General features: G+C 52.0%; 4 protein-coding genes across 4 annotated transcripts; 1 reads left to right on the forward strand and 3 right to left on the reverse strand.

Moving 5' to 3' along the window:
• Nucleotides 1–333: 333 nt before the first annotated feature.
• On the forward strand, nucleotides 334–1,151 carry INS49_015657 (uncharacterized protein; the record flags this gene model as incomplete). Its single annotated transcript, XM_043176336.1, has 3 exons — nucleotides 334–573; nucleotides 804–946; nucleotides 1,043–1,151. 3 exons carry the CDS (start codon nucleotides 334–336, stop codon nucleotides 1,149–1,151), a joined length of 492 nt encoding a protein of 163 aa, XP_043019791.1.
• A 356-nt stretch (nucleotides 1,152–1,507) lies between these two features.
• Nucleotides 1,508–7,949, reverse strand: INS49_015658 (uncharacterized protein; the record flags this gene model as incomplete). The annotated part of the gene is made up of 10 exons (XM_043176337.1): nucleotides 1,508–2,163; nucleotides 2,225–2,634; nucleotides 2,692–2,773; nucleotides 3,625–3,634; nucleotides 3,685–5,390; nucleotides 5,471–5,911; nucleotides 6,006–6,872; nucleotides 6,956–7,481; nucleotides 7,655–7,732; nucleotides 7,941–7,949. 10 exons carry the CDS (start codon nucleotides 7,947–7,949, stop codon nucleotides 1,508–1,510), a joined length of 4,785 nt encoding a protein of 1,594 aa, XP_043019792.1.
• Nucleotides 7,950–8,320: 371 nt separating this feature from the next.
• Nucleotides 8,321–10,155, reverse strand: INS49_015659 (uncharacterized protein; the record flags this gene model as incomplete). The annotated part of the gene is made up of 2 exons (XM_043176338.1): nucleotides 8,321–9,477; nucleotides 9,834–10,155. The coding sequence occupies 2 exons, from the start codon at nucleotides 10,153–10,155 to the stop codon at nucleotides 8,321–8,323; spliced, it is 1,479 nt and encodes a 492-aa protein (XP_043019793.1).
• Nucleotides 10,156–13,280: 3,125 nt separating this feature from the next.
• On the reverse strand, nucleotides 13,281–14,477 carry INS49_015660 (uncharacterized protein; the record flags this gene model as incomplete). The annotated part of the gene is made up of 2 exons (XM_043176339.1): nucleotides 13,281–13,879; nucleotides 13,994–14,477. The coding sequence occupies 2 exons, from the start codon at nucleotides 14,475–14,477 to the stop codon at nucleotides 13,281–13,283; spliced, it is 1,083 nt and encodes a 360-aa protein (XP_043019794.1).
• Between the last annotated feature and the right edge of the window lie 1,252 nt (nucleotides 14,478–15,729).

Raw genomic sequence — 15,729 nt, forward strand, 5'->3', positions numbered from 1 at the left:
CTGTCTGCCTACCACAGAATTTCACTTGCACCCTCCCATCGAGACCCTCGTTGATGGCAGGCCCTCTTACAGCGACAGCATCATGCCACCTACCTACAGATGTCGTTTGGAACACCAAACAAGCTAGCGAGGCGCAGCGCGTACAAAATGTGGAACGATTCAAACCCACTTTGGTCAGCGGCTGCAAATCCTTGGGTTTACCTGACACTTTCGACCAACTTAACAACAGATACCGTGGACAAAGAATCTGCAAATAACGAGAATTCTTCAATCCCGCTGGTTTCTCCGATAACAAATGCTGGCGAATGGCAAATGTACCAGATTCTTCCCACAATGGCTTTGAATGTCAGCTTGTGCTTCGCCGGGCTGGCAACAGACCTATACAATGTGACGATGTCTACTACGACTGACCCGAAAGAGCCCGAAGTTCGATGGGACCCATTATACAGCCAGGATGGGGCTGAGCCAGGACAAGTCTTCATGGGCACGACTGGCTCTCATCTGAGTGCTGCGGAAAGAGGGATCCTGTCCATTTCGGACTTCAGGCACACGGATGGCCTGAAGGCCGAAGATGTGAATGGGATAGCTCGCATGCTCTCTGGATGGGCCCATCCGGGTTTACGGGCATGTTCTCAGACTCCCTAGGCGGGAGCTACATAACAAGCAACTTTTGTGATTTCTCGGGGTGGCCGGTCCCTCCAGATATTGCAGCATTGTTCACAAGGACCATACATACCACCGGCCGGGCAGCCTGGGCAATCCAAAGTTTCCTGACAACGTACACGGAAAGCTGGTACGCGCAGATCCTGCCTCAGTTCGATGTCTCTGCCGACATCGATGTCACCTTTTCCACTCAGCTCAGGATCCCGAGGCACTGGGGAGGACTGATCTCGGCTCTGGTTATGGTCATTTTGAATCTGATCTGCGTATGGGCAATCACGGTGTTGTATGTTGTTCACACGAGATATTCTCGCCAGGGAAACGTGTGGCATGCCGTTTCACAGATTATGTCAGAGGAGACAAGACTGATTCTGGAACAAAGCAATCGGGTCACGGATGAGAAGGTTGAGAAGCAGTTGAAGGCGGATGACTACTTGGTCTTTACTGGGAGGCCCAAGGGCTCCGAAAATGTCCCTGTGCTCAGATGTTAGATGTAACAATTCCAGGACTCGGTGTCGGCTCAAAACAAACTTGAAGAGAATAAAATATAAACGCCAGCGAGCTGGCAGGAGCAACTTGCAGGGAGCAAGGCATTGCAGCTTCACTTGTGCCGTTGTAGTCATACGGTCATCCGTATATCGATTTACTGAGGTATCTACGTAGGTTGTTACAACGCCTTGAGAGGTAATAAAATCAAAGCAAATTGTCTAGGTACATCTCACAGGGCTTCATCTCACGACATAGCCAGAATGGTGATGAAATTTAGAATTTATGGGATAGGAAGGCAACACCATCTGGCCTGTTAGTCTAATTTGTATGCCACAATTCCCGCCCGGTACTATACTATCTACGACACGTTCCTGAACCGATACTTCGCCGCTGAAGTCCCCGATGTTGTCGAGTTACTTGCCGCATTGATCGCATTCAAGACAGCGTCGTAAGCTGGCTTCTTCTGGTAGTTGTCATCCCATAGCAGCGCGTCGCCCTCTCCAGAGAAGACTCCCGGAATCCAGGAGTACTTGTCTGTAGCACCCCAGATAGTGATGCCAATGCAGCGCTCGTTGTTGAGACACGACTGGAAAACATTGACATAAACATCTGCTTGTGCGGCCTCCTTCGTAGCCAGATCTCCAGATGTGGTGTTGAACCGCACGTCAAGCTCGGTGTAAGCAACATCCACGCCAAGGTCCGTGTACAGCGCGAGCGTGGTCTCGAGGGTGGACAGCCCCGGCGCCACGCCGCCCCCGGAAGAGGTCGTCGGCTCCGAGGTGAGATGGCCCTGCAGCCCGACGCCGTCGATGCGGGCGCCGTAGGACTGGACCAGCTGGACGATGCGGGCGGCGCCCTGGGCCTTGTCGGAGCCGTACTCGAGGTTGTAGTCGTTGTAGAAGAGGCGGGCGTCCGGGTCGGCGGCCTGGGCGTACTGGAAGGCGATGGGGATGTAGGCCTCGCCGATGGTCTCGAGGAAGACGTTGTCGCGGTAGGTGCCGTCTTCGTTGAGGGCTGTGGAGTGTGAGTTAGTCTCATGTTACTGGTAGGTAGATGAATATCGGTGGCAGCTCACCCTCATTGACAACATCCCACTGGTCACAGACACCCTTGTACCTCCCCACAACGGTATCGATGTGAGTCTTCACCACCTCAAGCAGCGTAGCGTTGTCGAACCCGCCCCCGGACACCCACGTCGGCAGCTGGCTGTACCAGACCAGAGTGTGGCAGCGGATCTTCTGGCCGTTCTCGGTGGCAAAAGCCACCACGGCGTCGGCGTCGTCGAAGGTGAAGTTGCCCTGGGTCGGCTCCGTAGACTCCCACTTCATGGCGTTCTCGGGCGTGATAGACCCGAACTCGGTCTTGATAATTTCCTCCTCCTGCGGGTCGTCCCGGATCGTGAGGGCGGTGCCGACATACTCCTTACCTGCGGCCTTGAAGGCGGCATCAAGGGTTGTTGGGGCCTGGCGGGCGTGCTTTCGTGTCCTGTCGAGTGGGTGTGAGGAGCGTGGCGTTGCATTGGCTGGAGAGGTGTGAACTTACGGGACCGTGACGGCAGATGTGGAGGCGCCGAGCGCCAGGGCCGAGAGAAGGATCTTGGAATGCATCTTGGGGATAGATTGCACTTTGGGGCACACGCGAATTCCACTCTGGTTGTGTGTGACTGGCAATAACAATGCTGTGAGAAGAGTGGTTGTTATTTATGTTCGATCGCTACGACGCTCAACTTCCGTACCACCGTGCCATCGCCACGCGCGTCCCCTTTCCTCGAACTACTACTTCAGCCTTAAGAACCAAGATGTTGGTAATTAGGCTCAACCGAGATTGCCATGAATGCGACCCTGGGGACGCGTAGCAGCTAGAGTGCCCAGTAGTCCCGCCCCTCAGAGCTCTTCTTCCGTTAGTTACCACTTCTGTAGTCGACCTCGGCTGCAAAGGGCCCAGTTAGGTGGAAAGGGGTCGGGTCCCCGGAAACTTAGCGCTGGATTGTGTTTAGGCTAAATGGCGAAGACTTGGGGCAAAGACGCTAGCCAATGGTTAATTGTCAGGAGGCGCGGGACGGAAGGAAGACCTTGGCGCGGACGGACTGTATTTCGAGATTTGGCTAACATTCTACCTTGCGGGCTTCTCTCCATTGTGCATTGACAACGTCACCATTTGCTTCTGATGCCTCATAGTCGGTTGCATGGCGTGCACTGCAATTTCCATGATTGACGTAAGTTGCTAGATGACCTGGGAATACTACCTCCAGAAATTCTTGGCCCTGTGATAGAACAGGAAGTGCTATTCTCATCAGTGGATTTTGAAGCAACAACTGGGACATTGCAAGAGATGTCAGTGTTTGGAGTTATCCACACAACGTCCTTGCCTCTAAACTTGCTTGGTATATTTTGGCTATGAATTACACGAGCCCTCTTGAACATCAAATGTTTACAAGTACTAAGCCGAGCCCTTGCTTCCTCATTCTAGACACACCCTCACCATGCTATCCTTCGTTAGCCCCGCCGCTGCCTCCCCATACATCACACCATGCACATATGTCTCCCCTAAGAATCCAAGCCTCTCCCTCTCTTCCTCACTATCTTGCTCCTTTTTCCGTAGCAGGTACGGTGTCCTGCTCCCAGCCACTAGCCACACCCCATCTCCAGGCCTCACAGACTGGGGCCCAAGACCCAGTCGTCCAGCTCTGGTCCGGAAGAGGCACCGCTTTCGATAGACCCTAACTATGTGGAGGCGGACACTGGACTCGTCATCGAGTGTCTTGCAGGCTGACGGGTCGCCGTGGTACTTGCACCATTGCCACATGGCCCCTGTCAGTTTGTCTTGGGCTGGAATCTCGTCGAGCGTGGGGAGGTATTTCAAGTCTCCTTGGTTCTTGGCGGCATTTTCGAGGGATCTCTGGTGGCCGAGCATGTACAACAATGACTGCTTGAGGCCTGACGTGGTGCCTGTGGGGTCTCCGTTGCCTCTGTTGCTCGTTGAGGTTATGACACTTGCGCCATCGTTCTCCTCATGGCCGGATGCACTGTCCTTTAAGTCGCTGTCTGATAACTCCCCGTGGTCCCCAAACCATCTTCCAATTCGGAGTTGGCTGATGCGCTTCATAACAGCTTTCTGTTTCAGTGACAATGACTCTGTCGAACCAAAGGCACTCTGGGTTCGCAATACCTTGGTCAGGCGGCTTGGGGCCTCGACCTGTTCCCGAGCCTCTGAACTGTGCTCGTCATTTGGAGAGATTTGGTAGAGAGTGAAGTCGTGCTTGGGGTCGTGCTCAAGTTTGCCATCCCGGAAACACTCCCAGCACAAGTCGAAGTCTTCGCAACCTTCGCAATGCCAATCTCCGGCCTCGAGTTCCCGGTCACAACCATCACAGGCCCAGCCACCCCCGGAATCCACAGACTCTTCCCCAGAGCTAGAGCCAGCGTCCGAAGCCGTTTCGGACGCTTCTTCTTCAGCCAATGGGCTGATCTTGATCTCGACAGCGGAATCGGAATCTTGCTCCGACTCACGAGCTGCTTCCTCTTCCTCTTCCCGCGTCTTTCTGATGTTGCAAGCCAGCTCCCAGGCGATGAATTCACGAAAGGAAACAGCGCTCTGCTGCCTGGTATCCTTGTCACGGCCCGTCCAGAGCCTGTCCACCGTAAGCGTCCTGAAAAGCATGTGGATAGGGCTCTCGCCATCTCTGGGCTTAACGGTCTCCAGAAGCTTAAACCACGACTCCACGTCAACATCCAGGTCTGCTGGCATATCGTCGGGATCAATATCAGCCCACCCGGGCTCCACAGCCTCGACAACGTCAATCTCAGCTCCAAGGACATGGAGGTTACCCTTTCCCTCACCAGGTCCAAACACGGGCTCCAGCGTCTTCGCGGCCCTGAAGGACCTCCGCCAGATGCGGCTTGTCGTGAGCGGATTGCTAAAGTCCGGAACCCAAGAGGGCAGCTCGGGCATCTTGGCCTGTTGGCCGCTGTAATACGGGTCCTGGACATATGAAAGACCTTCTAGAGGCTCCAGAATACCCGCGAGACCATCCCCTCGGTTGTACATAGAGTCACGCCCTGAACCGCGGATGAAAATATGGGCAACTTGGGTGTAAAGGTCCTCCACGGGGGAGGCATAGTCGATCGTAATCTTGTCTTCTGGAGGGAGAGGTGCAGCAAGGCTCATGATGGCGTAGATTTTGTCTCGTGGGTCCTTGCTCTCGAAGGACCATGTGGCTGCCATGAGCAGAGGGAGACTCACTTTTCAATGTCAGCCATAAGTTGATCGAGTTCCTGCAAGACTCCAATGAATGTGCCAGCAAAGGTTTGACTGTACTCACAGCGGTCTGCTTTTCGAACACAAGGTGCCTCACAGTCCTTGCGGTGCAGAATAGGATCGACGATATCCCATTCTTCCTTGTTCCTCGCCGTTCGTAATCGAATCTCAGCGAGTCTCCAAGCCTCGCTGCCATCACCGCCCTTTCCATCCTGCGTTGTCCAGCCCTTATCCATCTTCCACACGCTCGATGGACGGAAGAAGCCCAGATGGGCAAGGAGGCACAGGAATTTCAGGACCTCGTGCCACTCTAGTTCCGTCTTGCCCATGAACATCCTGATCTTGGCGGCCAGGCTGAGTTCTTGGATGCACCAAACTCTCGTAAACCATGACCTCAGGAACGTGCTGAGGATAAGACGGATGTCGTTGATGGTGAAAATCCCATCATCGGGCATGACCCAGTCAAGAGCGCGGTCTTCCAGGAATTCGAGGAGTGAGACCGACCCTGGCACGCTCGGATGGTTAGACATAACAACTTGAGATGACACCCCGAGCACTCGCAGACCCTGTTCACGGCCGGGGCGGTGGTCATAACTCACACTGCTCCTTCAGCTCCTTGAGCCTCTTGGCTTTCTTATTCACCCGCCGAATCACGTCTTTCAGATCCGGCCCTTGCCACACATTTCTCAGCAGCCGGAAAATCATCTGGCTATCATCCCCAAGCCACACAATAACACAGCTGGCCTTGCTGTAAATCTGGGGCATGATCTGCACCTGTGCGCTCCGCTCTTCTAGGTCTTCCTGGTTGATGCATATCGCGTCAACCCAGAAAAACCCACCTGCGGCACCTTTACCCTCGTTCTTCAAATCCTCGACTGAGTCTTGATCCGAGTCCGAGTCCGAGTCGACCTCCTCAGCAGCAGCAGCAACTGTCAGGCTCAGCTCCTCTTGACGAAACGAACGGTCGCGCAGGAACTTGGCAACCTGTTCCCACTGTCCTCTCTTTTGTTGCGTACAACAATCTATCGGCGTCCTCCCGTGCTCATCCACGATCTCAATGCCAGACCCCGCCCGCACGAGTTCCTTGACGACATCATAATGTCCATTTTCAGCCGCATAGTGCAGCCCCGTCTCGCCAAAGTCGTCCGTGGCCGAGAGGTTCGCCCCGCGACGAACGAGCCTCTTCACGCGCGCCAGTCTGCCCTCCTCGGACGCCTCGATCAGGGCCGTCTTGTTGAAAGGCGGGTGCCTCCTCTCGATCTCGAGGTCGCCGCCGTTGAAGTCGCGGAGCTCCTGGGTGCGGTAGCTCACGTCGCGCAGGAATCTCGTGACCTGCTCCCAGTCTCTGCGCTTCCGCTGGATGCAGCACTGGACGGGCAGGCGGCCGGTGTTGTCGTAGACGTTCATGTCTGCTCCTGAAGCCACTAAGACCTTGACGATCTCGAAGTAACCGTTTTCGGAGGCGTCTATTTTGTTATAATTTGTGAATCAAGTAGATCTCATCATAGCATTAAGAGAGTGAGAAGGGAAAACGCGGACATGTTCATACAATGAAGTGGCGTCTCGCCAAAACAGTCCCTTGCACCACAGCTCGCGCCCTCCTCAAGCAAGGTCCTCACGGTGTCCATGTCACCGTCTTCGGCAGCAACATGTAGTCGTGTCTTGTCGTACTCGCCATCCCGCTGGTCGACATTGTTCATGCCCTGCAAGTGCAGCAGGGCATCGAACAGGTTCTTGCGCACGTGCAGGACGGCATGCTCGCCGGAGTTGCCATTCCTGACGGCAACGGGCCACTTGCACAGGGGTCCGTACGGGTCTTTCCAGTTGTCGGTCTTCCGTTTCTGGTACTCGGTCTCGGGGCTGTCCCAGGTGTACGATAGGGCCTCGTAGACGGGTGCTGAGTCACTGGAGAGGTCTACGACATGAAGTGAGCAGTGGAGTATGGGATAACCGCATAGGGAGGGCAGGACGCCATTGCGGGTGTTGTGGACACGGAGGAGGCGGATTGAGCTCCGTGTTGGTAGAGGATCGTATTTGAATTCGGAATATTGGAGAAGGGACATGTTCAAGGCCACCTGCAGTCAAGATCAGCGGTCAAGGCCGGCTCAATGCTAACTTTGAGCAGGAAGACGTTGACTGCTTAAAGTCTCTTGCGTTCGGTTGGCCTAAGAGTTATTCAAGACGCACCTTGATAGAAGGATTCAAATCTACTCATGCTCTTCAGCCTCTTTTGCGAAGGATCACATACCCTGGCACTAGCCTCAGCTCCGCCACCCACGAGATGACGAGCGGAGGTCGGGCGTACTGCGCAGTAGCCGGCTCCACTCTGTAGGGATCGTTATCATGTTAAACAGCTTAGGAACCAATCATACAGAGAGTGGACAAATTTTTAGTGGACAAACTTTTAGCACTTACAGGATAACTCTGCCTTTTTAATAGTACGAATCTCTCTCAAAGACTGCAGACTGATCCGCTTGCATCCTACAGCAGCTCTGTTGAACGCAGTCTATGTTCAACAATACACAATACCGCACCTTGGTCATTGAGATTGTAATATATCACCTGGTTCTGTCCTCGCCGTATCTGGATGTCAAGATGATTCATTCAGCCTATTTATGCTTCTCTGTCCACATGGACCTACCTAAGTACTACTCCCGATCATTCGAATTTCTCGAGCTCGAGACATAGGGAGTTTGCTTTCAAATGAAATCAAATCAAAGAGTCGGGACATTCATCAGCAATAGAAAATCATTTGGTCAAGCGTATAATTGACAAGTCGTATGGGAATAACTAGGGAGGCTTCTACTGAATCACCGCAGCATTCGAGATCACAACTTTTTGAAGACTACAAAGCCGTATTCTAGTATCTGGAGTAAATTATTCAATATATATATGCGCATTAATGATAATGCAATTACGGACTTGGGAACTCTGAGAACCCCATGAAGACATCCGTAGATGAGCTGCTTGGAACAAGCGGGTCAACACTCTGCTGCTCGTCCTCAACCCAGTTCTGGTCTCTCTGTTGATGCAACCACTCTCCTGGCCTTGATGAGGCATTCCCGGTGCTGAAAGCTTGGTTTGCAGTCCCATCACTTTCTTCTACACGAGGCTTCTCGCGTCCAGTGACTGCTGGTAGTTCTTCGTCCTCGATCTCTTCGATCACTCGAGTCCAGCTCACGCCTGTCGCATCTGACCCGGACCTGCTTTCTCCCTTGACTTTTGAAGCAGCAGTACTGCTCGCAATCATGTCTTCGTCATGCGCATAGCTTACACTATTGGTTCGGTCTAGGACCGCGACACCTTGAAGATTCTCGCTGGGCGTGAGTCGTCTCTCATTCTGGGGCCAGGAGGCTGTTTCCGATCTGGCTGGGAGCGACAGCGTTTGTGGTATGTGCTCTGGGGAGATTCTTTCATCAATCGCCTGTCCATGTCGTACATCCCATCTCTTACGGTCCGCCGAGTGCTTGCGGATCAGTTCAGAAACTACAAAGTGGCCTCTCTTCCTAGCCCATTCTATTGCCCCATCATAACCTTTGCCATCAGAGTACGCGCTCCAACTCAATGCATTCGCATTGAGGAGGAACTCAACCATATCCAGCCGGCCATAACAAGCGGCGACGTCCAAAGCGGTCTGCCGATGCTCGTCAATGCTATGATAGTAAGACGTCGATATTGCATCAAGCTTGGCTCCATGCTTCAGGAGAGTAAAAGTTGTCGACAAATCTCCGAGTTGAGCTGCATAAATTAAAGCAGTGTGCCCGGTGGAGTTTGTGGCGTTAACATCTCCCCCTTTGTCGAGAAACAGCTTTATTATCTTGTCTTTTCGCAGTCTTTCCTCTCGTCGCACCGGGTCCCAGACGCAAATCGCTTGCAGGGCTGTCGTGTCATATCCGCCAAGTGCTGGCTCGTTCACATCCGCGCCGCGTTCCATCAACATGCAGACCACGGTATAGTCGCCATTTCCGGCTGCAGCTTGTAGTGGGGTTTGACCTTGACGATGGTGAAAGGTGTAAAATGGATCAGTGTCAAACGAGCGGCCATTTGGATCGGCATCTGCGTCCAGCATCTCTTGAACGAGTCGGTGTCCGCCACCAGTAGCTATCCACTGCGCGAGAGGAGAGCCGGGGCGTAATTTTGCCCCTTTCTTCCATAGGCACTCAAATATCCTCCTTCTCTCTTCTATTCCGCGACCGCATTGCATGAGGCATGCTTCCAAAAGGTTTGCCGATGGAAATGATGGCTCGCTGATTGTGATATGCTTCTCGAAGATGTCCTGCACTGTGAGGAACACCACATGCATGTTCGTGTGAACCCCAATTAAGTCCACCAAGACAGTAAAAGAAAAGAAAGACCTTCCTTCCCTCGAATTCGGGTTTTGGCACCGCGCTGGGCCAAATACTTCATCACAGAAAACTTTGATGCACCGGTGGCCGCCGCGAGCATGTTATTGTTCTCTTGGACAGTGGTAGGATTGTAGTCCACGGCTATGTCCAGAACTAGCTTGATTGCGTCGAAGTCGCTTCTGAGAGCCACTTGAGCCAGGGCTTCTCCGCCCTCTTTCTCAAAATCGTGGCACACGGATGCTAGACATTCCAGGGTGGGAACGTCGTGGTCGTGAACAGCAGCCAGCAAAGCATCTGCTTTGACTTGAAAGCCGCGATCCAAAAGCCATTGCAGAATCTGTAATCCGTATTCTTGATCTGGCCGTTCTCCTGATGTGATGAGGCACGCGGTGGCATGAAGCATCTTCGCTGCAATAGATCCCGTTTCTGACAGCCACTTGACGTCAATTTCCAATTCCAATAAGCCTCGCACTGTCCTCCAGCAGAGCTTTCGATGAGGACTATTTGAACTCAACAGGAACTGCTCGGCCAAGAGTACTTCGAGGCAACGACTCTTCCTCTCGGAGACATTCTCTGTGTTCGTCTCGTTTCCATGCGTTTCACCCCATGGTCTGGCGAAATGCAGATCCATTGTCAAATGATGTCGTAGCAAATCTATGCCTTGTTCTAAATGCCAAAGCGCCCTTGCTCTGCTGAATCGTAATGGTACCTTGCTGAACGGAGCCAGCGTCAGGAACGACGGGCGACGAAAATAATAAACGTAGTCGAGTATCGAAAGCGGCCATTCATTTGCTGCGTCGTACCAGTAGCCTCCACCAAGTTGCATTGGATGGTTTGGGTCAATTTCGTAGTCGACATCCGCACCTTGTTCTAGAAAGATCTTCAGGCAACAAAGATGATCCGTTTTAGTGTCATCGAAACCCATAATGAACTTGACGAAATCGGTTGATATATGACTGTTGAATTTAGTCCGGAACTCACGATTGACATCGCAGTGCTGGATTAAAAGCTTTGCACAATCGAGGTTGCCATTCTCAAGTGCTTCCACAACGATTGACTCTCTGTAGCACCAGCTGGGGTACGAATTTGGGCGACAACCCCTGGCTATTAGGGCACGGAGGATATGTGAAAGGTTCATTTTTGCTGCAGAGAACAGGTAGTCGTGTCCTCTGTGATTTTCGTCAAGCCAGTCGTTGTCCATCCCAACACTTATCAAGACTGTGAAGGCCTCTTCATTTACCCTAGCTCCAGCGCCAAATAGTAGTTTTTCCCAGGCAGCTTTGACACTTGGCAGGCGACTGTGAAGTATGGCTAGCAGTACTCGTCTGGACACGAACGTGAAAGTCATTTGGAGAATCTCAGACAACTTCGGTTCGTTTTGGGACCATGTTAAAGTGACAAAGTCGTTAGAAAGAAGATAAATAACCATAGATAGGTAATGGTGGCTATCGAGGTTCGACCTCAGATCTTGGTCATGAGGAGGATCGGACTCTGACTCTGGCAGCAGCTGAGCCATGATGCCCGTGAGTTCAGATTTCCAGGAAGTGGCACATCTGGCGGCAACGAGATTGTCCGAAGGGCTGAGGACTGAAGTGCTTTGGCCATATTGGCCTTTACCAAGCCCAGCAACGGTAAGAGGAGATGACAAGGCTCCTTGGACGGTATCTGGGGTGTATCAGCAAACTTTGTGGTATCAGCAAACTTTGTGGTATCAACCTGAACGGAGAGAGCATGGAATACCTGATATTCTCTCAAGCAGTCTTGTGAAGGGGATTCCTTCGAGACAAAGCCTGTACACTGAGTCTGGGTACTTCAACCCGTCGCTAGTCTCGGTCCTCGGTCGTGGATCCAACTCGAATAGCGGTTGGAGACTGACGAGTGTGGTTTGAAAAAGCTGCAGGATGAGGAACTGGGGAGATTGTGTTCGCTGATTCCGAAAAGTAGTTTCAAGGAGTTCTGGCGATGGTGTTCGTATTACGACACCAGGGGGGAGTGGAGGAAGAGGGCCTGAGTCAGTTTGTATTAGCCGGCGATGAAACAGCTCTTTGGAGCAACTTCTTGCACAAACATCGACAACGCCTGTGTATCAGGGCGCCGTTCCTTCTGATTTCTCTCCAAACGTCATCCCAAGGTTTCTTGGTGTCGTTGATTAGGATTGCGGTCGGCTTGCGGAGCTTCTTCTTGCCGTCCTGCTGCAGACGCGGGCGGGCATGCTGGTAGACCAAAGACCAATCCCTTGCCTTCAGCTTCTTTTGCATTCCGAGCCCTCAATTTCACTTCCCATATACATATCCTGAAGAATGAATGCAATTAGAAACAGCTCCAAAATACAGATTGTTAAGGCCCAGCGGCGGCTAGACAACTTTATGGGCGGCGTTGATAGCAACCCGATACTTACGGGGTCACAGGAAATCCTTTCTCATTCTCCATTATTAACTTCACCTCCTTCAGTGTCTTCCTCTCTTCCTGGTACAGCTGACGTATTATGGACGCATTCTGGCGCCAGATCGCATCTTCCTCATTGTCGTGAAGGCGCTGAAATGCAGACATCACAGGGACTGAATCTTTCAATGAAGTTGAATTGGAAAGGTCGAATGCACAACAGGGTAACTGTGTTGAGACAAGAGAGCTGTGTCAAGGAGTGGCAAGGAAGAAGGCAGCGGTTTGCATTGCGGGGGATTCTTTTTATACTTTGTATTGAAGACGCGATTCAAAGCGCAAGGGTGTGCATCTTCGGTTCCCTCCAAAGCCTCCCTGTCCAATGTATTGCTGTCCATAGTCTACCTGCATATTGTTGGGTGGTATCCCGTATCAGGATGGCCACTGTGTAGATGCAGGGGGTTTCGTCCTGCATGGGTAGCGTATGCGTGTGACGCCCAGTAGCAGGCTGCGCCTGGGCACCGCTATGTTCGTCAATTTATGGAGCAGCATCCTGTAATGGTAAGTGACGCACGACCAATTGGGAGCTATTTCCTGCATGTTACGTATTCGCTGGCTGCATTTACTCCATTCGATGGGGGTCGAATAGTTGGACTAGCTGGCTGGCTGGCTGGATATCATCCCCTTCGCACCCCTTCGAGCGGTTGCACGTGTATCACTGGCGTTAGGGCGCATGACCACATACCTACATGCGAGTACGCACGGAAAGACCGTAGTTCGGGGAGAGCCCATGCTGCCTAGGTGGCCCCCAAATGCAGAACATGTTACGACTTACATTGTGTACCTCCCCCGTAGTCGTGTTGTAAACGGCGACCACAGAAGATTTACAGGGCGTGAAACCCATTCGCTCCGCGAAGGCTCTCTAACAATATACTCCACGAGAAGGAAATTGATGAAACAAGGGGGTGACATTCTGTAATTCTCAATCGGGTTTAACCTCTAACACAATTTTCGATGTACCAGCGGCTGGCCTCTGTCCGCCTGGTGGCAGGGAACACGTTCTCCGGTTCCTATGCCGACAGAATATGCTGAACAGTAGAAACAAAGCTCTCTGACAGGCAGTTCTCCTTGAGAGACCAGGGCCTTGACTCATGTCTCATTTTGAAGACACTCTGTCTTCGCCCAATCGTCAATGCCAAAACCCCATACACGCATGGTAGTCTCATAATATTCACAAAATCTCGCGGCTTCCGCCGAATCCAGGCAACTTGCGAGTTGGTAGACATCCGCCATCCGGTACCGCTGGTCGCAAAGGTGCCAGGTCACGTAGCCGTGTAGGAGGCCCAGCACAGTCTCCCTGAATCCAGGGTCCAAGTCCTTGAGCATGCTGACAAGTCGTTCCCCAGTGAGAATCGTCTCATCCGCCAGACGTTGGAACGCGTCTTCGATCCGCATGTCCTCGACATATGCCCAGTTCCGGACGAGGTTGACTTGGTCACGGGAATTGTCAAACTCTTTGAAGTAGGAGAGCAGGTCGTTGGCCAAAGTCGTATAGGGCTCTGTCTCAGCTGTGACACTGGCAATTTGTTCAAACTGCCGCTGCACCCGGTCGTCGAATTCGCGGGAAGGAAATAGAGTCCCGCCTACGACATGGCCCAGGCCATTCAGACGGCGGAGGAAGCCTGGGAAGTTGACCGAGCCGCGAAGGCCGTGGGTGTTGTACTGCTCAATCCAGCAACCTTCGAAGTCTGCGCGTCAAGTAGGCAAAAAGAATCATTTGGTCAGCCCCCGCAGAAGTAAAGTGGAAACAGAAGCAAAGAAAATCTGCAGAGAAAAAGGGTTTGCGTGGAAAAGTCACCAACAGTCAAGTGTGCCTCGGACGATACTGAACGAGCAAAAGGGCCCATAATTAGCGAGGAGATCGGGCAAGTAGTTATTCATGGCGCGCCAGAAACCATGTCGTTGCGGCTTGCCATGGACGAGATCCCCAAAGAAGGATGACATTCCATCATGGGGGTTATCGTTACTATCGTCCAGGATGACAATGTAGACCCAATATATGCTCACGGCAGTCAACTCTTGGGGTGTCAACTTGGTCCAGCAATGAACCGTGACCTGGGCGCTTGTGCGCATGATGACCTCCAGCTGACGGTCTGAGATGCCATTGAGGGATTGCTTTTGTTCCGGGCGGGAAAAGTGCTGCGCCGTTTGGCTGTAGACTTCGCGGAGGATGGCTAGGCCATCTTCTCGAGAGTAGCTGGTATCGCAATACTGAATGGCGTCCAGGAAGCGTACCAGGACCGCGAGATATGATTCGAGTGGAAAAGACTGGATCTCGGTCCCCATGGTCTGATGTCACGATTGCGAGCGTGGCGTATTGAATGGAGCAGATTATCGGGCATTTTCGTCTACAGACAATGGGGCGGGGGTGCTCGTATTTAAGTACAATGAAGGATCACAATGGAGGATCGCAATATTGGAGCCCCTGACACGTCACATCTGATTATAGTATGCTGAATCAACGGAAGCCGAGTTCGGACGCCGAAGCATTGGACATGGCTATCCCGATATGAGAAATGATATTCAATGGCGGGTGTCTGGATTTTTTGTGTTCCTGCAGGACAGAGTGGGCTTCTTATATCATCGCCTTTTACACTAAGCCTTTTATTTTCTGCTCAAATCCATCGCGATCTCCGGCCTAGGCTGGTAGCCTCTTTGTTTCAAAAGAGACTCTTCTTCTGCTTGAGTGTTTTGCACCCATTCCTGCAAGATGGGAGGCAGGTCCTGGGAGCCTAACTACCTCAGTAGGAAATATCAGAGCTCTACAGGGAACTTCAACAGGTATTACCAGCCTCAGGCACATCAATCAGTCGCAGAAGACTGATTGGATGATTGCATACGTAGGTATCTCAGACAGAAGTATTACTTTCAGATTCCCCGCTTGAACCGAGACAAATGGAATGTGATGCTATTTGTTTGGCCCAGGGTTGTTGGAGAGTGAGTCCCATTGGCATAGGCGTTTGATTACGGCTGGAGAGAGATGCGCAAGGCTGTTGATTTGAAAACGAAGATTCGTACCCCAAAACCCCCAAAACCAGAGGGCACGCCCCCTAATGTACCTCCTAGAACAGCAAAAGATGCCCCTATTATAGGGACCCCTACTTTTCAAAGTTACTCTCATACCTTTGAAAGTATCTTACTCACCTTGAAAGCCTCTTACTCACTTTAACATCTTACTCACTTTAACATCTTACTCACTTTGACGACATCTTACTCACCTCGGCAGCATCTTACTCACCTTGGCAGCATCTTACTCACTTTGACAGCATCTTGCTCATTTTGACAGCATCTTACTCACTTTGAAGACATCTTACTCATCTTAACAGCATCTTACTCACTTTGGAAACATAAAGAATACTGGGTTAGGCCTTGAGTGGTGCTTAGCAGTACCTGCTAGCACCATCCGCCCTTGACATAACCAGCCCTTTTCTACTTTAATTACTAGCCTGGGAAGAGATAGGATAATAATAAAGTTAAGAAAGGACTGGCTGGATGGACAGAATTTGGGTTATGGATGTTGTTTGTGCACTAGGAGGTA

This window comes from Diaporthe citri, assembly GCF_014595645.1.
Source record: "Diaporthe citri strain NFHF-8-4 chromosome Unknown scaffold_9, whole genome shotgun sequence".
Classification (NCBI taxonomy): domain Eukaryota; kingdom Fungi; phylum Ascomycota; class Sordariomycetes; order Diaporthales; family Diaporthaceae; genus Diaporthe; species Diaporthe citri.